This window comes from Chinchilla lanigera, unplaced genomic scaffold (genome assembly GCF_000276665.1).
Source record: "Chinchilla lanigera isolate Chin_1 unplaced genomic scaffold, ChiLan1.0 scaffold00038, whole genome shotgun sequence".
Classification (NCBI taxonomy): domain Eukaryota; kingdom Metazoa; phylum Chordata; class Mammalia; order Rodentia; family Chinchillidae; genus Chinchilla; species Chinchilla lanigera.
The window spans coordinates 7,332,355-7,355,340 of record NW_004955439.1 but is presented as its reverse complement, the minus strand read 5'-3'; the positions used below and the strand labels follow the sequence as shown (position 1 = coordinate 7,355,340).

General features: G+C 37.0%; 1 protein-coding gene across 1 annotated transcript in view; it reads left to right on the top strand.

Annotated features, from left to right (window-relative positions):
- Window positions 1–22,986, top strand: part of Scaf8 (SR-related CTD-associated factor 8) — a gene marked incomplete in the record, with an annotated part of 79,592 nt that overhangs the window by 6,515 nt on the left and 50,091 nt on the right. Inside the window, 1 exon segment of the mRNA XM_013517331.1 lies at window positions 21,929–22,012. Within this exon segment, the coding sequence (XP_013372785.1) occupies window positions 21,929–22,012 (84 nt within the window).

Genomic DNA, 22,986 nt, shown 5'->3' with positions numbered 1-22,986 from the left:
AGAATATGTAGATGTATTATAGAACTTTCTATAGGTCAAGAAATACCTCAGAAACTTTGACATTATCTCTTTTAGTGAGAATGAGGAATAGATTATTGATGTTCTCCAAGACAGTTATGAGTATTAGGTTAATGTTTTTACAAAATTTGTTTTTAAAATGATTCTGCAATTTAATGTTTCTTTCTAGTATGGTGATTAAATTTGGCCTCTCACTTGGCTAGCTAAGTAAGCGTTATATCTTTGAGCCACGTCCTCATCCAACTTCATTTAATTTATATAGGTTGACTCAAAAGAACTAGGATTTCATTCTTTCATTCAATTATTTGTTTAAAGTTTTGCACATGCTTATTATTTTCCAGACATTTTCCTATCTTTGCAATACAAACTAGAAAAGCAAAAACATTACTACTTTGAAACTTGTTTTTGTGATCATTTTACCTCATCAGCATTGTGTCTGGTGAGCTTGCTGCAGAGCTGGTGAGGCAGGGCAGGCATACTGACTTCAGGGTTGCTTGTTTAGTAGAGACTGGGTTGGTGGCAGCACTTTCACCAGACCATTCTTAGGATTTTGTGTTATAGAGCTAGATCGTTCATTCACTATTAAATAGAAGTGAGTAGGTAGTTATATTTAAACAAGGGTCTGCTGCACAATGGGAAAGTAAGACTGGCGTCATTACATTTTATTCTGTACCAAATTTTGTCACTTAAAAAGATCCATTTGATATTTTATTTTGTTCTGGTCCGTCCCCCCCCCCAGGTATTGAACTCACGACCTTGCGCTTGCCAGGCAGGCGCTGTGCCGCTGAGCTAAATCCCCAATCCCAATATTTTAAATCTTTACTATTTCTTAAATGGCTTTAAAGATTTTTTTTTTTTATGAGCAAGGGTAATAGTCTCCTTATGTACTTCTTTTAAATGTTGATCACTTAAAAGAATAAGTTAATGTTTTTATATTTATTTATTTATTTATTTTTTTGGTACCGGGAATCGAACTCAGGACCTTGTGCTTGCCAGGCAGGCGCCTGTGCCGCTGAGCTATATTCCCGGCCAATGTTTTTATTTCTAAAACAAACTTTTTCCTGATTTAAGTACTTGAAAAAAAGAGGTATCTATTTTCTGAATTTGTTGTGATTTCTTAGGGCTTATTTTGGTCCCTTATGAATAAAAGACGAAACAGTTTGAGTCTTAGACTTTAATGGGTAGAACTTGGGAAATAGGTTACATATGTGTAATAGAGATAGGTGGTCACAGTATCTCACAAGTTGACCAGATTGTACTTCATGGCTTTCTTTAATTTAGTAATGTTTTTAATATTACAAAATTTTATGAAAAAATTACTGTGTTTGAATTTGTCAAAATACGTGAAACATGGGTAAAAATCCTCTGGAGTGAAAGGTTGTTTTGGTGCTGGGGATTGAATCCAGCACTTTGGGCATGGCATGCATAACTCTTGCCACTGAGCCATGGGATAAATGAATTTTTTCTTCATCTTTCCTTTCTCTTAGATGAGTCTCAAATAAGTAAAGTTTTTTTAAAAACTGAAACATCTGATACCACAGGTGTCTATTTTATTTAACACTTGTTTATTTTGAAATTTTTGAACACTTATTTATTTTTGAACACTTATTTATTTTACCAGACATTTGCTTTAAAGGAATGAATATAGCAGGGTGTGGTGGCACATACCTGTAATCCCAGCACTTTAGAGGCGGGGGCAGAGGATTGCTGTGAGTTCGAGGCCAGCCTCCATTAAATAGTTCAGGGCAAGCCTGAACTGCACATCAGACCTGTCTCAACAAACAAACAAACAAATAAACAAATAGAAATAAATAAATGAATGGATGAATGACAGACAATAATACAGCTGTCCCTGGGTGTCTGTGGAGAGTTTTTCTAGGACAGCACCCTCCCTTTACTTGTAGATACCCAAGTCTTTAGATACTCAAGTTCCTTATATGAAATGCCATGACATTGTCACACATATTTCCATATACTTTATTTATTTATTTATTTTTTTGGTTTTTCTCCGGTACCAGGAACTGAACTCACGACCTTGCGCTTGCCAGGCAGGCGCTTTCGCTGCTGAGCTAAATCCCCAGCCCCTCCATATACTTTAAATCATTTTTTAAATTGCTTATGATACCCAGCACACTGTAAATTCATGTAAATAGGTGGTATTCTGTATTATTTAAGGAATAGTGACAAGAAAGTATATGTTCCATACAAACACAGTTTTTTTCCTGAATATTTTTGAATTGTGGTTGGTCGAATTCATGGATGCAGAACCCACAGATAAGGAGGACTATCTGTGAAGTGTTTGATATAGTACTTCCTCTTTTTTCCATATCAACATGTTCCATTAAGGCTTTAGGATAACTTTGTAAGAAAGGTTGGGTAGGTTTTTCCCTCCTTCACAAAATAAGGAAACTAAGATGTACCATCATGATTTTACCAAGGCAGTGCATTTTTGTAGGTATTAGAACAGGTACTCCAAGACCCTGTATCAGTCTCTGGTGCAGATGTTTTTCTTACTCTTCTGGGTGAAGGAGAGCCATCACTTAATTTTTCTTAATTCTTTTTACTTTAGTCATGTCCAAGTATAAATTAAATATATTTTTTCTCATTTTTCAAACTTTATAATGTTACAGATTACAAAGGAAAGATTTTTTGTATGCATTTTATCCAGATTTATCTACCTCGAGTTAAATGTATTTGGTTTTTCATTCTTTCTCCACATATGCATGAAAACAAATAACCTTCCTTTCTGAATATCTTTAGATCATTTCAGCTCATGGTGCACTTCTAAATAGCTGTGTACATTTTCTTTAAAAAGTATATTCTTTTATTTAGCCGTAGCGATAAAAATTGAGAAATTAACACTGATATTATTATGTAGTGTGAAGATCTTTTTCAAATTAATTAATTGTACCAGTATTGTCATTAATTTTTTTTTTTTGGAGACAAGGTCTGACTGTGTAGCCCAGGGTAGCCTCAAACCCAAGCCTCCCAAGTACTGGGATTACAGGCATTCACCACTACCCTCAGCTCCTAATAAATCTTATATCACACTTTGACATTCATTTGTCCTCTTTAGTATGGAACAGTTTGTTACTCTTTTCTTTAATAACTTTTGAGGTATTAGCTGACGAAAGCAGGCCAGTTTTTAGAATTCCTTCAGTACTAGGGAATGCTGTTTCTTCTTAGGTCATGCATTTTTGGCGGGAATACTCTTAAAACTGATAGGTCCTTCTCATTATACTGTATCAGGAAACATAATGTCCATTTAGTCCATTAGTAGGGATATTAACTTTGATGTGCTATGAACTTGTGCCTTTTTTGTTAACTTTTTTTGGTACTTCTTTTCTCAGTTTTGACCAATCAGAGCTCCTTCTAATTGACTCCTGTGTCCTTTTGATGAATGCTGATTTTTTTTTAATATTCTCTTATTTTCTTGTCTAGTAAGATATTCCCACCTATCCCTGATTGGTTAGTTCTCTAAGAAGTTGAGTTTCTTACCAACAGAAATATCAACAGACATTTTTAGACATTTTACACACATAAATATTTACCTTTATCTGTTCTGTATCTGTCTAAGAAGCCGTGCGTTCATCATTGGGTCTTTCCCCTTCAGTTCAGCAACATAAGGTTCATTCTGGTCCTGCTGTTGCCCAAACCTGGAATTCCTTTCTCTACAACAGCACCTGCCTTCTGTTATCTGTAGTATATTTACTTATTATTTGCTCAGTTCTGAATTATTTGCTCAGTTCTACAAAGAAAGTAGTTCCAGATTGCTAAGGTTTATGCCTGAAAACAATTCCGTACTAGAATCTAATATTTTTGTAATTTTTTTTCTGTTTAACCTGAGGTATATAGTTAAAATACTGTGTATAAACATCTTTTTTTTCCCCTTGCTTCCTTTTAGGTGGTTGTGCTAGTCATTTGAAATACTAGGTTTAGCTTTTTTCTGTTTGTGTTGCACTTTGATATTTTTTTCTTTCATCCATGTGTGTGAGAGTTACTAAAGATGTATGAACTTTCCCCTTCCTTTACTTTTTTCTAGCTTGAGTATCATAGTCACTTACTCTTCAGTAAAAAGCCAAAACAGTTTAGTAGTCTTCAAATCAGATAAGATTTCAAAATTCAGAGGGTTAGACGTGGAGAGGACTTTGGTGCAGGATTGATTGGCTTTAGTGTAGGTTCTATTGCTAAATGAGAGAAAATGGAAAGAGACTGTTCATTCATTCCCTTGGGAATGAAATCTTCATTACAGAGGCAGCAAACTTTTTTTAAATATATAGTAATATTTGGGCAAACAGAACTTACTTATTTGGCATAAGTGACTAGGTCAGTTTAATGATTTGTGGTACCTGTCACCAACATAAGCAATTTAGTGGGTGAGCAAGAAGCTTGAGGAGATACGGTGTGGGACATTAGGGTGAATGGGAGATCATTTTTCCACTATCAAGAATAAGAGAAGGATACTCTCTAGAGTGATTAAAATCACCTGAATTTCACCAACCAAAGATCATAATTGTTACTGCTTTGTTGAATGTAATAGTTTTGCACATCTTTAGTATTTGGTGTCTGGGACGTCAAGGTGATACATGGATCAGGCATCTAGAGAGAAAAGGTTAGAAATGAAGCTTTAAAGAGGGCACAGTTGAAGTAGGCTTGGAGCAAACCTTTGTAGAATCTTCCTCAAGTTGAATGGTTGGGTAGGTGATTTCTTTCCTCCCCTCCACTCTTCTGGTTGATGTTTTCATTCTCTCCAGTTGGGTTTGCGAGTGTAAAGACTTCTGAGAAATGCTTCATTTTTAAGTTCTACTTACACAACCCGTTCTTACACATGATTAAATCTTTAGTAAATTGAATGGTCTGTGAAGAAAAGTAAGGATTTAATTTTATTTAATGAGGACTTATTAGCATTTTTTTTAACATTAAGCCTAATCATCATGTAGCACTTACTTGCTTTCTTGGTCATATAATTCTTTACCTTAACTGTATGGTAACTGATTTATTGTCAACATGAAATTAGGAATTTAACATCTATATCATTAGATGTAAAACCCATGTTTATTTGAAAAATTCCAACTACTATACTGTTTTGGGAGAGCTGTTTTTTTTTTGTTTTTTTTTTTTTTTGTTTTTTTTTTTGGTTTTTCTCTGGTACTGGGAATTGAACTCACAACCTTGTGCTTTCCAGGCAGGTGCTGTGCTGCTGAGCTAAATCCCCAGCTCCCTTGGGAGAGCTGTTATGAAGAAGCTTTATAAATGATTTTTTTCTCCTGTTCACATGTTGGCCATTTCAGTATTAGTATTTTGTACTAATCAAAAAAAGAATGTAACATTCATATCATCTAATTTTGATGTTGATGATGGGAAAGAGCTGAAGTTAAAGAAAAGTGGATTTTTTTTGAATCAGGGAAAATTTAAGCTGCAGAAGCTATTTTCATATATGTATAATTGTATGTATTATGTTTGTTTTCTGTTACAGGAAATACTTCCTAGTCTCTTTGATTTTAGAATATGGCAGCTAGAGACCATCAGTCATGTTACTCATCTATAGCTACAGACATTACCAAAGTTTATGGTTTTGTAATTGGGTTCCTTGTTAACTTCCACGCTTAATCTTAATTTCTAAAACTTAAAAGTTTTAGACTTGAAAGACTTATGTCCTTTTGTAGACTCCTTTTGCAGATGAGGAATCAGGACTCAGAAGTGATGAAACATGTGGAGTCACAGGTACTAGAGGTACATAATGGCCAAATTAGAATAAATTTATATCTTTTGTGCCTCAGTTCCTTGTTTTTTTCATTTTGTCAGTGTGGATTTTTCAAAACGTGATTTTGGTAGTGTTTATATTTGTTGGAGGAGGAGTGGGAATTGGTGGTTTTTAGTTGATGATTATATCATTTCGTGGTAACTCTGGGGCAGAATAGCATTTTTGGTAGCAGAATAGCAATAAGTAGCAGTGTGCTGTTACTTTTCTGCTCATAAAATAAGGTGCCATAGGAAATAATATGCCTTCCTTGGCAAGGAAATGTGCACAGGAACACCTATTTAGTAATTTTCCAGCAACTCACCCTCTAGAGAAAACTGAAAAGCCTTTGAACCTGAGTATAAGAGTTTTGTAGGAGAGGAGTGCAGTTATACTTATCAGTGTGTACCTTTGGCATATTTCTAGGTTTTACTTTTTAATAATGGTGACCTCTTTGTATCTACAGTACTTGCTTGAGATTTTTTGCAAGCTACAGTTATACTTTAGTGTGGAATTTGGTACTTGATGTGTTTTGGGATGCAAATTTTGTCCCAATACTCATCATTTGCTTGATACTTGATGTACAGTCTAGTTTCTGTCAGAGTTCGTTGCCTTCAGACTCACTGTTTGGCACTCACTGATTTTGGTACTCATCATGCCTCTTGGAACCAGTTAATAATGAGTACCAAGGTACCACTGTGCTGTTTAAAATGCACTCAGTCTTTTAAAGCAGTAGTCCCCAACCTTTTTGAGACCAGGGACAGTTTTGTGGAAGAGAATTTTTCAATAGATGGCGATGGTTCATGCACTTTTTTGTGCACTTTATTTCCATTATTATTATATTGTAATATATAATGAAGTAATTATACAAGTTATTATAATGCAGAATCAGTGGGAGCCCTGAGCTTGTTTTCTTATAACTAGATGGTCCCATCTAGGGATGGTGGGAAATAGGGACACCCAAAGTTGTTATGTGCAGGGTACTCCATTATCTTGTTTTGGTTGCTGTCACTGTGAAGGACTTGGTTTCACAGAAATAGGATGTGGGAAGTGGAAGCAAGCTTTTCAAGTGCTTTTGTGCCCATTTTAGGCTGTTCCACCTTTATTTTAATCCACAGTGTATGGGAATTTGAATTCATTGACCAGAGATTTGTGGAGCAGTTCTTGTATCTCAAAAACTGGCCAGTGATCTACCTTTCAAAAGCCATCTCATTTCAGTGTATAGGAGGAGATGTGTATGCTGTGTCCATCTTTTCAGAGTTGGACAGACATGAGTTAAGGCCATGTACTTACTTTACTTTGGTTTGTAATTTTTAACTGCATCCTGCAGAAATGTTCAGGTAACATTTTTGGGCTAACTAGAGCATTTTGTTTATGAATGACACGCTGCATAGACTCACATTCACAAGTGATCTCTGACCCAAGTAGTGAAACCAGAAAGCCGTCCAATCATGGCAACTACTGCGTTCATGCATATACCAATATAAAGAGACCAATTCTGTTTCCTTGCTATATAATCATTCAAAAATTGGAATAGTTGTGCAGTTGTGGTGTTGGTTGACTACAAAGGAGCACGTACTGTACCATATCTTCATGCACACTTCCTGAAAAACATGGCACAAAAACATGCATGGTTGCCTTGTCAGTATCAGTAGACTTGCTAGCCTGTTTTTTTGTGACATGGTGACGCCTTAGTCCTCTTAACAGTCATGCCTCTGTATCCTCCCTGTTTTAACAATTCGTCTAGTTATGGTGTTAGCCAAAAGGGGAACACGTGCCATCTTGCAAGTTGCAGCCTTTCCTAAGATGTCCTTAGAAGCAGGCAAGATCAGCTCCTCACCAAAACTAAAGAACTTGTTAGGTTTAGCAATGTAGTTAGCCGCTAAGAATGATGCTGTCAGTGCAGACACATTTGGTGAAATGGTAGCCTTCAATAATTGCTGGTGTCTTTTGCATTCACTTACTTTTCTTTTGGAAGATCCCAAAGGCTTGTCTTTTAATGCAGGATATTGTACTTGGCCTCCATGTGGCAAAGCAGTTTTGAAGATTTCATGGCGTTCTTGGATACTGGTTGCCACATATTTTACACAGCCAGCTCTCAGTAGGGCTCTTAGTATTTTCTTTTCTTTTTTTCCGGTACCAGGAATCGAACTCATGACCTTGTGCTTGCCAGGCAGGTGCTGTGCTGCTGAGGTAAGCCCCAGCCCCAGTATTTTTTTTTAATGTAGGTTTTTTTTTCCCCTGAAAGTCTTAGAGGTTTCTATAAGTCTCATCCATTGAGTCTTTCTTCTTTTTCAAAGAAGCTCTTAAGTGATTTTTTTTTTTTTTTTTTAACTCATTTTGGCTAAGGTTGTGGGCTTTCCAAAACATTTACTGAGACAAGTGTGCAGTGAGGGAAAGAGTTGCAGATGGGAGTGATAAATAAAGTAACGGGCAGGCCATACGTGGTTCTGACTTACAAGTTTGCCACCCAGTTCAGCTGTACAAATGAAGTACATCAATTCACTTTGTATTATATACAGTAAAACCTGCCATCAGATGCAACTTAGTTGTCACTTGCCATTTATTGATAGGGTTTTGATAAGTGTGAGCAGTTGACTTATGGTTTCTGTGCAGTCAGATAATCAGAAGATGCAGCTGCTCCTCAGCACTAACATCCCTGCCTCAACTCCATCTCAGATCATCTGGTATTAAGAGTTCCGTAAGGGGCACTCAACCTGGATCCCTTGGTACCTCGGTACCAACCATGGTACTGTTCCCAGTAGGTTTGAGGTCCTGTTAGAATTTAATACAACTGCTAATCTGACAGGAATCAGAGCTCAGGCAGTAATGCAAGTTGTAGGCAGCTGTAAATACAAATGAAGCCTCACTCTGCTTGCTTTTCACCTCCTGCCCAGTGGCCTCCTTGTTAGGAGGCCACAGACTGGTGCCAGTCCGTGGTCTGGGGTGTTGGAGACCCCTGTTTTAAAGCATGAAAAACGTACAAAATTAATAGGGTTACTGTCAAAGAAAGATGTGACAGATAGCAACTAACCACAAGGAAGAGGATGGTAGTCTTATCATTTATAAAGTAGGATTAGACAAGATACCTTTTAGAACTTTAAATATTAATTCTATGAGTAAGTCTTTTCTTAGCTTCAGTTTATTCATTAAACATTTAGGTAATGGCACTGTTTGTGACTACCTCTTGGAGTTGATTTGAATATTTAAAAACAATAATTTTGTAAAATATTTGGAGCACTAAAGGATACTTTAGTATTTTTAGTTTTCTATAAGAAATCTTTCTATAGGAACATTGAGTTTAAAAAATAGCTGCAACTTGGGAACATGTAGTGTTGTAGATGTGGTTGTTGCCATGACAAATATCTTCACATTATAGCATGCTTTAATAGTGGGTACCGAAATTATGAGTTCAAAAGAATGTGCTAGACTGTATTCTGCATATTTTCCAAAGTTGGAAAAATAGTTGCACAAGATAGTCACAAAATACAGTCTCTAATATAAGTTAGACTAATGATATTAGTCATAATTAACAAGAATTTCTTATTTAGGGGGTTTAATTTTAAACAATACTAATTTTTAACTAGGATATATAAAATGTCTTTCATATTTATACATAGGTAAATGTACATATTTGCAGTATTCATATGTATGCAGATAGATACACATGAAAGATTCTGGGATGTGATTACTGGCCTTTTCACGGTGGTTATTTTTAAAGTGAGCAGTAGGTATATGGGGTACAGTGAATGAGAGCTTCTGATAGTTTGAATTTTTCTCAGTGAGCATTTATTGCCATATTACTTTTGTAATACTTTCTCCAAACCCAAAACAGCATAAGTCTTAGCTTTTGGGAGAAAGGTAGAGTTGATCTATTTTAATATTAATGTTTTTGGAGAAAGGGACCTTCTTTCTTCTGAGTTTGAAGCCTTTACGCTGTATTGAGGATTGCATAAAATTCATGTTTAAGTAGGATTTATCTGGCCATTATTTGATCAGTAGACTCCTAAGTGTTATCTTTTGTCTTCTAATTAAAGTCTACTTTGTTACTAAGTTGACACTGTTAGAGAGTATGTCTCCACAGTCCTTTATACCATATTGGGTCACTTACTGTAGTTATGTATGTTTACATGGTTGCTAGCTAGTGGACTTCTTTGTTTTGTTTGTGGGAACTAGATCACATCTATGGACATCTGGCTGGCCAGAAAAATTGGGTTAGAGATACTGGTTCTATAACTTACTCAACATGGTTCTCTAACAGTTTGAATTTGTCACTTACCTGAAGTTGATACATGTGTAAAGGAGAATAATATGTCTTATCAGGCCATTTTGAAAGTAAAGTGATTCAACAGTTGTGATAGTGCTTAATAATTGCTTTAGATCTGAAAAGTAGTACTGTAATCTTTCTCTTTTGCTGTAGAGCGGCTTGTCCTTTTTAAGTCTCTGTATTGGTTGTTTTCATTTCTGAGATGATTTTACTCTACAGCCTTGCAAGTTGGCTCTTGTTTTACCTATTCTTCTGATGTTTATAGTTTTCAGTATTTATTCCTTCTCTCTTTAACTAGTATCTCTTCAGGAATGACTTGCAGTTTTTATTTTCTGTGCTAGGATTCAGGCCCGTATCTTCTACATATTTTGTTTGTTTTGAGTCAAAGTTTCACTGAGTAGTTCAAGTTGGCCTTGACACAGCAGTGGTCTTTCTGTCTCAGCCTTGCAGTGCTGGGACACAGAGACTGCACCACTGTGCCTGTGCCTGACTTCTTCTAAGTATTTATTGTTTATGTGCACATCAGTTCATATTGCTATGCCCCAAATTTCAACTTACTTTCTTTCACAGGTGAGTGACTTTTAAATGTCTGTTTATGTCAGTACTAAAAGCATGTTTCCAAGTATCCAAACTCAAAAACTTGGTATTTGTAGATGCCTCTCATCCATAACTCACCAGTCACGAAATCCAGGGAGTTATTTTATTTTTTATTCAGTGTCTTATTTTAAAAATAAAGTGTCCTTCTTATCCTTTAAATTCTCAGTGTTAATACTTTTGCACATGTGTACACTACTTCGCCTTTAAGTCATTTTAATTGATTTTTAATTCACAATATTCTTTCTTAGATTAATCTCTTCAAGTAGCAGTTTTATTTGAATCACTTTATACTTTTAAAGTTCTTTTAGATTCCTTGTTCTTCATCCGTATAGGTTTTTGGGCTTGGATTTAAAGATTTTCTTCTTTTTTGAGATAGGATTTTGCTATGGAGTTCAGGCTAGCCTTCAACTCACTACCTAGCCCAGGCTGCCGTCAAACTGATAGTGATCCTCCTGTCCAGCCTCCCATGTGCTGGGATTACAGGAGTGTGCCATCATGCCCACCTAAAAGCTTTTTATAAGACAGTGTAAGACTGTAAATGTTATAGTCTGTATAAGTATGCTTATATACATTGCATTTACATGATGCTGTGAAATGGGAATGTTTACTATATGGGAAGCTGTGTATTATATATTTCAGTCTTTGCTGTTATTGGTTTTGAAACTCAAGTGATTTTCAAATAGGAAAGCACAGTGTTCTGTTCAGATTCTAATGTATTCTCATCAGGAAGTAGATACTTCTTCCATCCTTTTTTGTAATTATTGTAAAAATTGTTGATAGGTGTTTTATAAATGTAAGTCAGTGTGGAAGTAGAATTGTACCTGTAACAGAAATGCTCTTTTCCCAGTTCTCAGTTAGCCCATTTCACTTTTTTGGGGGGGTGGTATCTTTTTGAGACAAGGTCTCGCTATGTAGTTAAGGCTGGTCCTGAACTCACTATGTAGCCCAGACTGGCCTCGAATTCACAGTGATCCCCCGGCCTCAGCTTCCCAAGTGCTGGGACTATAGGCATGTGCCACCATGCTCCCAAACATAAATTCAGCAGAAATGAGCCCCCTGGTGCTTGGCTCCTGCTGCCTTCCTGATCCATTGGGTGTTGTTTTTTTTTGTTTTTGTTTTTGTTTTTGACACAGGGTCTCACCTTGTAGTTCAGAATGGCCTTCAACTCACTGTGTAGCTCAGGTTGGCCTTGAACTTGTGCTGATCTTCCCAACTCAGCCTCCTGAGTACTGGGATTACAGGCATGCCTCACTATTCCTGGCCTAATTCTTATATTTATAAAGTTATAATTCTTGTGTATGTATTTGTGATTTAACATATTAGATGTTTGCTATTCCTTACTGTAGCTTACTATACCTTACTGAATTTCTCCTCATTCATGTAGTCATATTTTTAAAAAATTATCATTTATAATATTGATGTGTAAGTAATCATGATAGTCACTAGTAAAAATCTTGTAGCTTTTGTATTTCTCTTTGCTTCCACCTTCCAGATTTTGTATTTTTCAGTTTGTTTGTTTATATCGTTATTTATTTGTTTTTGGTACTGGGAATCAAACTCAGGGCCTCAAGCTTGCCAGGCAGGTGCTGTGCCACTGAGCTATATCCCTGGCCCTATGTTTCAGTTTTAAAATGTTCGTTTGATTTCTTCTTTTTGTGGTAGAAAGTTTGTATCTTTGCATTTATTTCAAGAGTGTTTTCATTTGCCTTATTGGGGATAGTTACTACATCCTTAAGGTCTCTGAATCCAGTGTTGCTGGTATTTCGGGATTGGCCTTTTTTAAGTCTTTTCCTTTTACCCTTTGGGCAAATTTTCCTCGGGTGTCAATTTGTGTTCGTGGTGGATTGACACCTGGTGGTCAACTTGTAACACTCAGCTAAACTGAACCGATGTGGTGCTGGGTGTGGGAGACCCACCTGAGGATTGTTGCCAGCAGCATAAGAGTCAGAACTGGAGAAGAAGAAGCTGTTAGGGAGCTGTTGGGGAGCTTGGAGGAGCTTGTCACACTGGCTTTCCTGATGAATTTGGCTGCTCTCACATCAAACAAGCTCGGAACCTTGTTGTTGCTGAGAATGGCTATGGTTCACTTTGGGAGAGCTCTGGTCCTCAATTTGAGCATTGCTTTCTGGCTCCAGAGGGGAAAATGGTGCACTGCTCAGTCTCCTGAAGAAGCTGGTTGTGCTGGCTTTCCTGATAGGAGGTTGGCTGTTCTCATCATTGGAGGAGCTTGGCTCAGGATGGCTGTGGTACCTTTCAGGGGAGCTCTGGTTCTTACTTTGAACATCATTTCCTGTTTCCAGTGCAGATCCCTCAGCCTGTTAGTATATAGATCCTTCATCCTGCTGGCACAGACTTTCAAGCTTCACCACTGACCTTTGGGCCTTCCCAGCACAGAAGTGTGAAATAAGCCTGAGGCATTGTCATGGGCTCTTGGCCTCTGGTTGGACTCACGGGGGGCATTGTTATGGGCTGTAGGTCTTTAGCTGGATTCATGCAGGACATTACCATGGGATCAGGCCCTTGGCTGGGTTTTTTGGTCTTTAGTTTGTGGACAGATTTCCTGCACTCTTTTTGTATATGACTCTGGGTGATTATTAGAAAATAATTCTGTAAACTATGTTTCCTGTATTAGATTGTTCCCCTTGCAAAACCCCAAACTACAACAGTGCATGTGTGTGTTTTGGACTGTTAAGTTTTACTTGCATATTGGACATTTTCAGTAAGTTGTCAGACTTCAAGTCCTCTGAAGAATGTTGGTTTTTGTTGGGGAAAGGACTTGGTTAATATCAGGATTCAGGTTATGTCTTCCCTGTTTGCTGTGGTTCCAGCATCAGTTCAATTTTGAGGGCACTTGTTCTGCTCTTTAGGTATGCCCAGCACATGTTCCACTTCATGAGTTACTCTAGGAATTGAGTAGTGGTTGACATGAATTTTAGTTCTTAGAGTCTTAGCAGTGTTTTCCTTGGGTCTGCTGCATGTGGAAAATTCCAGGGTGAGCTCAGGACCTAAGTTAGTTCAATTAGGGGATCCTCTCTCTCTGGGATTCCCATGTACTCTAGATCACAGCACTCTATTTTCTCTTTTCCCAGGCCAAAAAAATCAATTTTCTCTCCAGGCTGAGGCTTCAAAGTGAAGTGGTATGAGAGAAGAAAATAGGAACCCCCATCCACATTTTTTTGGATGATAGTGGCTCCATTTCTTTGTTCTTCTGGACTTCTTAGTATGTGGACACTTACATACTAGTGTGGTAACTGGGGCTGCCTTCAAACCATTGGCAGGTCAGGAGAGAAACAGAAGCGGAGAGAACAAAGAGCACCCCCCCTCTTCCTGATTCTGACAACACAGAGGAATCCTTTTACCCGGTTGACTGACTAGATACCGGGGGATACACCTTCATTTTTGCCTCTAGTGTTGGCTGCAGTGTTCTATGATTCCTCCAACACTGAGATCAGAGCTGGAGAGATTGTGATGAAACTGTGAAATTTACCTCCCCCTACCCAGTCCACTCCTGTGCTTTCACTGGTTGGTGTTTAGTTTTGACATCACTCTCCACTCTGCTGTTTCATTTTTTAAGTCATCTGGTACATTACCTGCCTTTTATACAGTCTGGGGTTTTCAGTTGTCATCTGAAAGGGGCTTATGGTTAACTTATTGCATCCAGGACCACCTGTATTCCAAGGATTTGGAGAGGATGTATAAATGGGTGTGTTGAATTAAGCACCTATGGAAATATATTTTTGTGGCTTAAACATAGTTCTTTAAGTAATACTTTTATTTGGGAGAGGGAGAGTTGATTACAGGTTTTAAATTACAATGCAGTTTTATACTAGTCTAGATTCTAAAATAGTTTCCTTTTAAACGGTACTAAAACTAATGTTCTTACACATTTGCTATGTTTGAAGAAAGATATTCTGCTTAATATAAAATGTTACTGATATGTTAAAATGCATTTAGTCCATAGGAAAGGATAAGTAGTTATAAAGCATATAAACATTTGTGTGTGTCGTAAAATTCTTGTTAGCACTTTAAAACAATGGGGTTGAATCTAGTAAGCACATGGTATACTACTGAGCTACATCTGTAGGTCCCTTCTGTTAGCATCTTTGAAAAAATTAATTCTGGCTGGGGAGGATTTCTAGCTCCTATTGCTGCCTTTAAAAAAATTTAATTGTGGTATCATTTGTATTTATTTTTTAACCAGAGGATTTCTTCTATCCCCTTATGAAACTTGGACTTGCTAGACAAATGTTTACATATTTCAGGTTTACAATTTTTAGGAAAATAAACTCTTCTGATACCTTTCATTTTTTCTTTTTTTGAGGTAGGGTCTTACTATGTAGTTCAGCTTGCCTTGAATTCACTATGTACTTTTGGCTGGTCTCGAACTCAGTGATCCACCTTTGTCAGCCTCTCAAGTACTGGGATTATAGGCATGCACCACCACACCCAGCCTATGTCTTGTATTTCTTAAAAAGAGAATTACAGATTTTTGTTTCTGGAAAAAATGTACAGTATTGCATATTCTTAACCATTTAATGTCACTGTCTTCCTGGGATCAGGTATTAACGTTGGTAAATAACATGCTGATTAAAATGATGATCAGTAAAATTGACCTGTGTTTCTTTCCTATTTGCAAAATACTGAATTTCTGTTTTCATTTTTAAAATTACTTAGGAAAAAGAAATTTTTGTTTTGTTTTTTCCTTTAGAGACAAGGTCATGCTACATACTTTAGGCTGGTGTTGAACTCACTGTGATCCTCCTGCCCCAGTCTCCCAAGTGGTGGGGTTATGGGCATGTGCCACCACACCCAGTAATATTTTAAAAATTGAATTTAAATTACTAACAAAAATAATTTTCACAGAAATATGTAGTTAAAAAAAATCTGTGATTCAAGTTAGAAAATGAAAGAAAATTTTTGCTATATTACTTTTCTGTTGCTGTGTAACAACATTGCCATTAATTTAGCTTGTGACTCAAAGCAGCACGTATTTCATAGTTTGCGTGGGTTAGGATCTCGGCCTTGGTTAGACCAGAGAGTTTTCTCAGTTTCTAGTGATCACTCGTAGGTCTTTATAGCCATTGAACTAGCTCACATACAGCAGTTTACTTTTTCAAAGCCAGCAGGCTGTTCTTTCCAGTTATGAAAAGTAGCTTAAACAATTAAAATTCCCCTCCCATTTTTTCCCCTTTTCCTCCCCTCCTCTCCATTTTGTTTTGTTTGAGACAAGAGTCTCACTATGTAGCCTAAGCTGGCCTCAGACTCTTGTCACTTCTCTTGCCTCAGCCTCCTTAGTGCTGGCATTGCAGGCATGTGCTACCTTGCCCTGCATATGTGCCTTGCCCTGTTCTGCTACAAAGAGCACAGCTTAGTGCTTGTTGTTATCACAGTTGTATGGCCCTCCGTAGCCTTTTGCTTTATAGCAAGCTGCCTGAGGCAGGCTACATGTGAAGAAAAACTTATTTAGCTCACAGTTTTCGTGGTTCAAGGGTATGGTGTCTGATGGGCTTAGCTTTTTTTGATAGAGTGTAGCTCAGGTTGGCCTGAAACTTGCAATGATCCTCCTTGTTGAGCCTCTTGAGTACAAGGGCTACAAGTATGCCCTACTGTACCTGGCCCTGTAGGGTCTTAGTTCTGATGAGGATCCTCTTGGCTCTGTCACGTTATGTTGAATGGCAGTTTTAAGAGCAAGTGGGCATATGATGAGGCATGAAGCCAGAAAGCTGAGTAGGACCAGGCTCAGCTTAAAATACTATCTCACCTGTTATTGAAAAGATTTACCTAATTGATAAATACTGGCTTTTAAAAGACTTGTTTTTTGATACAATAGTCACCAATAGTTAAAAATTCTCAAGTCCTAATTAAAGTCATTAGAAATTTATCTGAGTTGAAGAAATTTTCAGATTAAAAATACACATTTGCTGTGGTACCTGCAAAATGATAGTATAGAAATTTAAATTTTTAAAAGATTAGGTTTGGAGGTTTCAGTGGTAGAGTGCTAGCTTAGCATGGAAGGTCCTGGGTTCAATTCTCAACACTGCTACTGAGTGGATGATTTAATGATTGAAAACACACATGCCTGTAATCTCTGCAGTCTGGATGGCTGAAGCAAAAGAACTGAAAGTTTGAGCTCAGCTTGGGTAATCTAGTGATTTAGCAAGACTCTATCTCCAAGGTAGGGGGCTGGGATGTACATTGGTGCAAAGGCCCTGGGTACAAGGCACACACACACACACATACACACACAGTAAAAACTTAAGGTTTAAGGAGGACTGTTCAGTGTATAAGGGGAGAGGAAGCAAAAAATGGATGTGGAGTGAAAGCTCTTGGTTAGTATTTTTCTGTGGAAAATTTGCCTTGATGGCCCAGTGAGGGGGCTGTTCAGGACTGGGACTACATTCCATTTACTGAGATCAAAGGGATTTTGTTTTTGTAAGTAAAAGGTTTTGTTAGCTGAGACTAGATAACATTAGAACTTGGTTTACTAGGGGAAGAGGTTTAGGTTTGAGAAGAATAATTCGGTCTGAACAATAGTGCAGCAAGCTCCAAGGAGCCTTAAAAAAGACACAGTAGTTTTTTGTAAAACATAAACTAATCTCATTATAGGTTAGGGATGTCTCAAGTAGTAGAGCTATTGGTCTTTCAATTCCTTTAGTCTTCTGATGGCAGGCTTGACTGTGACCTCAGAAGTCCAGGCACCACTGCCACTGTTCTCATGCAAGAACTGTCTAGCCAGATCCTTGTAGCCCATTTCTTCATCTTGGTCTTGCTGATTTCAGATCACCATTTTCTGCAGGGAGGCACCATAGTGGGTTCCATACTCACTGACAATTCCATTTGGCCATGTTACCACGACCTAGCCCCAGTCCCAGAAAGAAACTGCAGTTCTTAACTGAGGAGGAAGTTAGTGGAGCAGACTAATTGGAATCAGCAGACACTTAAGGTTGGAAAACATACAGCAGGGAGCCAGACCCCAAGAAGTACACAAATGGGATGAAAACCCATGTAGGAGAAACTAGGTAGCTGTGATCTTCTGACCCAAGCATAGAGATAGGAAGAGGAAAAGCAAGTTCTCAGATGATTCTTCTCCAGCATTTGCCAGTGTAAAACCATGACATGTTTTCTGTCCTGTTTCAGATTTTGAGACTACAGAAAGAATTACGTTCTCACTTGTCTTTGGCTGGTTGACATTTGATATTAGAATGGAAATTTGAATGAAGCTGGTAGTCCTAATAACAAGTGGTATAATAGTAGTTTGATAGTGAAGATTAATTATTAAGTGCTTGCTATGTAGCTGTGTATTAGACATAGTCATATCTTGTAGATCTAAAGGTTGGTTGATTTATACATACAAGTCTATTAAGAGACTAATTGGCTGGCAGCATTCCACCACTATCGTCTTTTGTTAAAGAATTCAACACTGCAGTGATGTTTGTAAAATTCTTAACAAATGGTCTTTGATGGAAGTCCTACAGGATTGAGTGTGATGCTCAGGATTAATTAACAGTAGACTATGTAGAACACAGAAAAGATTAGAAGGGAAACTGGATAATGACAAGCTGTCTTTGAAGTCATGTGGTAGGTTCATACAATTGGCTAAGTGTTAAGCACGTTTGTATTTAGGTCAATCAAAAAAAACTTTGAATTACCTTAGCAAAATTAAACACAGAAAAATTATTTCTGTATACTATAAGATAGTTAAATATAGCAGACAAATTAGATGTCAGTAGACATTTGAGATACATGTTCACATGGTAAAAATAAAGATCAACAAGATCTGTAGAACACAAGGTGAGAAGGAAATGTTAAATCATCCATCTTTGGTACTAAGCACGCTAGAACTAGCAGAATTACCGTACTGTTTCAGAATTCACGGATAGCATATTTTATGAATTATTGAATAAAGTATTTTGGGGTAAATTTATTTTTTTTAACAGATTAGTGTATAATACAGTGTTCTAGGAAATTTTTGTCAGTCTTTATATTAAATTTTAGTAAAGCAGCTGGTAAAGAAGTAGATGAAATTAGATGATCAGATTTAGTAAAGAAATGGGATATTAGAAGATCTAGAGAAATGGTTAGTTGGAAGCACATATATTATGTGAGCCTTTGAAATGTTTATTAGTATTTTTGATTGTTTGTTTTTTTTCCGGTACCAGGAATCGAACTCATGACCTTGCACTTGCCAGGCAGACGCTATGCCACTGAGCTAAATCCCAACCCCAGTATTTTTGAGTAGTATCAGAAATTTTGCAACGGGTGTGTTTTTTTAAAGGTGGGCCTTCAGTGAGAGCTGACTTTTCAGCCTGCTGAAAATGTTCTAGAAGTCATAATTCTCCCATCCCATCCCTTAAAAAAGCAGACATTGCTTTGGTATGTGAGAATATGAACTAGTGCTTAATTGAAATTCAGGCCTTTACCTTACAGAATGAAAGAAGTAAAACAACCTGATACTTCTTCATTATCCCAGTGTATAAATAAATACAGAATTTTCTTTCAATGAAAGAATAAATGCTGATGTTTAGCTGAATAAAGGATGTTTGCTGGAGCCTTTACTATTATTTATTTAAACGAAGAATGTTTATCGAAAAGGTTTTAATAATGGTTAACTCTTGTTGGGTGACTGTATTGTGCTCTAAAAGCTTTACATACTGTGAAACCTTGTGAAATGCATATCCTGTTTTGTAAATAGAAAACCAAAGCTTAGAGATTTTGCAGCTTTTAATAAGTTAACGTAGTTGGAATTCAAAGTAAAAAGTTACGTTTTGTTGTGTCTTGTACATATTTATTTTAATTCATTCTTGAGTAATCTCTACCAAGCACTGATACACTTTGAAGAAAAGGAAAATAAATATAAAATACAAACAAAAAAGATAGGGTTTCTCATCTTAGGGCTTATTCTCTGTAGAAGAGTGCAGGAGTGGACCTCAGACTGCTCCTCTAAGAAATTCTGGGAAATTAACCTTTGTTTTTTGTGATTTTCTACAACCCATAGAATGTGGGTTGGTTTTTTGTTTTTTTGTGTTTTTGAGACAGGGTCTCGCTATGCAGTTCAGGCTGACTTTGAACTCACTTTGTAGCCCAGGCCAGCCTTGAACTCCCAGCGATCCTCTGCCTCAGCATCCCAAGTGCTAGGATCATAGGTGTGCGCCACCATGCCCAGCTAGTGTTTATGTTTTGCACCCAAGTAGACTGGCATACAGGTAGACTTTCTAAAACAGGAATAGAGGCCACAAGTCTTAAAATTCTGTGAGTTTGACGAGGTCTTACATTTAAGAGTTAAGATCTTAAGCATTTTAACTTGAAAGTTCTTTGCAAGTATCCAGTGGAACCTAAGTAGTTAAGCAACATCATGAACAGATGGGTCTCTAGAAAATTAAAGAGGAAGAATGTTTGTACATCTTACTAGGATTGATTGCAGCATGCACAGCATTTAGTATACAGTTAACCTGTTAAATTGCATTAAAGGAATATATATCCTTTGCTTCGTAACAAGAAAGTCATCATTAGGTGATGCTTTAAGAAGGGCAAGTACACACTAGCTAATAGGGAGACCATGGTGGAAAGTGTGTGTGTGTGTGTGTGTGTGTGTTTTTTTTTTTTTTGGTATCTGGAATCGAACTCATGACTTGGCACCTGCCAGGCAGGTGCTGTGCTGCTGAGCTATATCCCCGGCCCAAGTATTCTAAACAGAGAGAACAAGCCTTATTTTAAGGGGTGTGTAGTGGAGAACTGAAAAAAAGAAGACTGTATCAGGAGCAGACAGGGAGCTGTGAGCATGATGGGAGACGAAACTGGAATTGGAGACAGGAGTAGGACTGGGAAGGGCCTTGTATATAGAGGTTTGTGTTTATCCAAGAAGTCATTGATCATTTTAAGGGGTTATGGGAGTGGTTTTGAATGTCATTCACTTGGTCTGTTTAGTTTTTGGTAAGCTAGTCATAAGTCAGGTGAGGACAATATGCCACGTTCATTTAGATGTTCTCCAAGTAACAAATGAAGGAAATTTAGATTGTAGTCATTGCGGTAGTGATTAAGGGAGGAAGAAGAGACATACATAATGAAAACTGAGTATATTCCCTAGATATGAGGGATAGATATGGATAGCAAAGTCTGTTCAGATAGTTTTTGCAGTGTTCTAATGATCCAACTTTTTTTCCAGACTTGTAAATATCCTATACCCTTGTTACAACTTAGCATCACTGAGTAAATCTAAGTTTTAATCAGTATTCACTTAAGCTTAGTTACTTGCCTGTTGAGTAATTTCTCCACCATTTTTAACTGTTCCCTTGCTAAGCACTACTATTGTCCTTTGCTTGTATGGGAGATTTAATAAGAAATATTTCTTGGAAGAAGGGTTGTTAAACATTAGATCCTCAATTTTTATTTTATTTAATCTTTTTGGTTCTTTGAGACAATTTCACTATAGTTCAGCTTGGCCTTGACCTCACTGTAGCGCAAGCTGTCCTCAAACTCGCGGTGATCCCCCTGCCTCAGCCTCCTGCCTGCTGGAATTACAGGCATGTACCACCACACCCTTAAATTTTAAAATAATTTTACTGAGGTATAATTCATACATCACTAAAGCAACCAGTTGGAAGTGTATAATTCAGATTTTAGTATATTCACAAAGTTGTATAACCACCATAATTAACTTTAGAATAGTTTCTTTACCTCAAAAAGAAACATTGTTAGTAGTCATTCCTCAGTTTTCCTTGTAGCATGTTTCCAAGGTCCATTCCAATTATAGTATGTATCAGTATCCCATTTGTTTTTACAGTTGAAAGATGTGGTGCATTTTCTTTATTATGCTTTCATCAGTTGATAGATATTTGGGTTGTTTCTGCCTTTTAAATGAAATTTAAATGAATTCAAATGAATAGTGCTGCAGTGACCATTCCTGTACACATTTTTTAATGTGAATATTTCTTTTCAGCATTCTTTGATTATATACCTATGAATGGAATTGGCTAGGTCATGTGGTAACTACATTTAATTTTTTTTTTTTTTTAGAAACTGCCCTTTAAAAAAACTTGTTGAAAAATTTTGTATTCCCACCAGCATTGCACAAGGATGCCCAGTTTTCCACACCCCTAACACTTATTATCTTGTGGATGATAAACAAGCGAGTGTGAAATGATAGCTCATTGTAATTTTGATGCATCTCCCTGATATTGAGCTTTTTAAAAGAAAAGCAGCCTTTGATTTCATTGAGAATATAAAAAGTGGAAATGTTGGTAATTTCATGTAATTGCTTAGAGACCATTAGCTTTGCTGTATTTAAATTTTCGTTCTTTTTTCATCAGTTGTATTCCCTGAATGACTACAAGCCACCTATTTCTAAAGCAAAAATGACCCAGATTACAAAGGCAGCCATCAAAGCTATTAAGGTGAGTAATAGATTTTACTCATATTTTGAAAAGAAAATACTACCCTAATCTTTTGAAGGGAGAATATTTTTGGTGGGGGAGACAGACTCTAGCAGTGTAGTTCAGACTGGCCTTGAACTCACCGTGTAGCTTAGGCAGACTTCAAACTCACAATGATCCTCCTGCCTCAGCCTCCCGAGATTGCAGGTATGTGCCACTACACCTGGTGAAAGGGGAATAATTTTTGTAGTTTACGTAATTATTCCTGCTTTACAGTGTTAATACATGTTCAATATGGAAAAGAAAAAACCTACCACCTGCAAACCACATAAATACTTACCTTTTATTTTTTTTTATTTTTTTGGTGCTGGAAATCAAACTCAGGACCTTGTGCTTGCCAGGGAGGCACTTGTGCTGCTGAGCTATATCCTCCGCCCAATACTTAACATTTTGATAAATATTCTTTCATACACCTACAAGTACATATTTTTCGTTAACCTCTCTTAGGCAGGTGATAGATTGGTTATATGCATCCACATCATGGAGAATGTGTAACACTATAATTTGTCACAGACTTTCCCAAATTTTAAACACAAGTTGATAAAAAGCTTTGAGGTAAATAACATTAATATATTATGTTTTTTAACTTACTTATTCTATGTATATTTGAAAATGGACCATTATGGAGGTAATTGGACCTTGTTGTACAGAAGATGCTTAAATTGTCACAGACATGTAACTATTGCTATGATACTGTAGGCTTTGAACCTATGTTGCCTGATTCATAGGTCTGAAAAATCTCAGGAAAAAGTTGGATCCTCTGAAGAAATTCACATATGCACAGAATTTTACATAAAATCTGTTGGCTGAAAGATCTTTGAAGCTCAAGTATACCTATCTTCCTAAATTCTTGTCCCTAGAGCTAGCACCTCTTGCTTTAGTAAGGCTTTTATAAATAAGAATGAATGTGTTCTTATTTCTAATTAAGTAGGTAT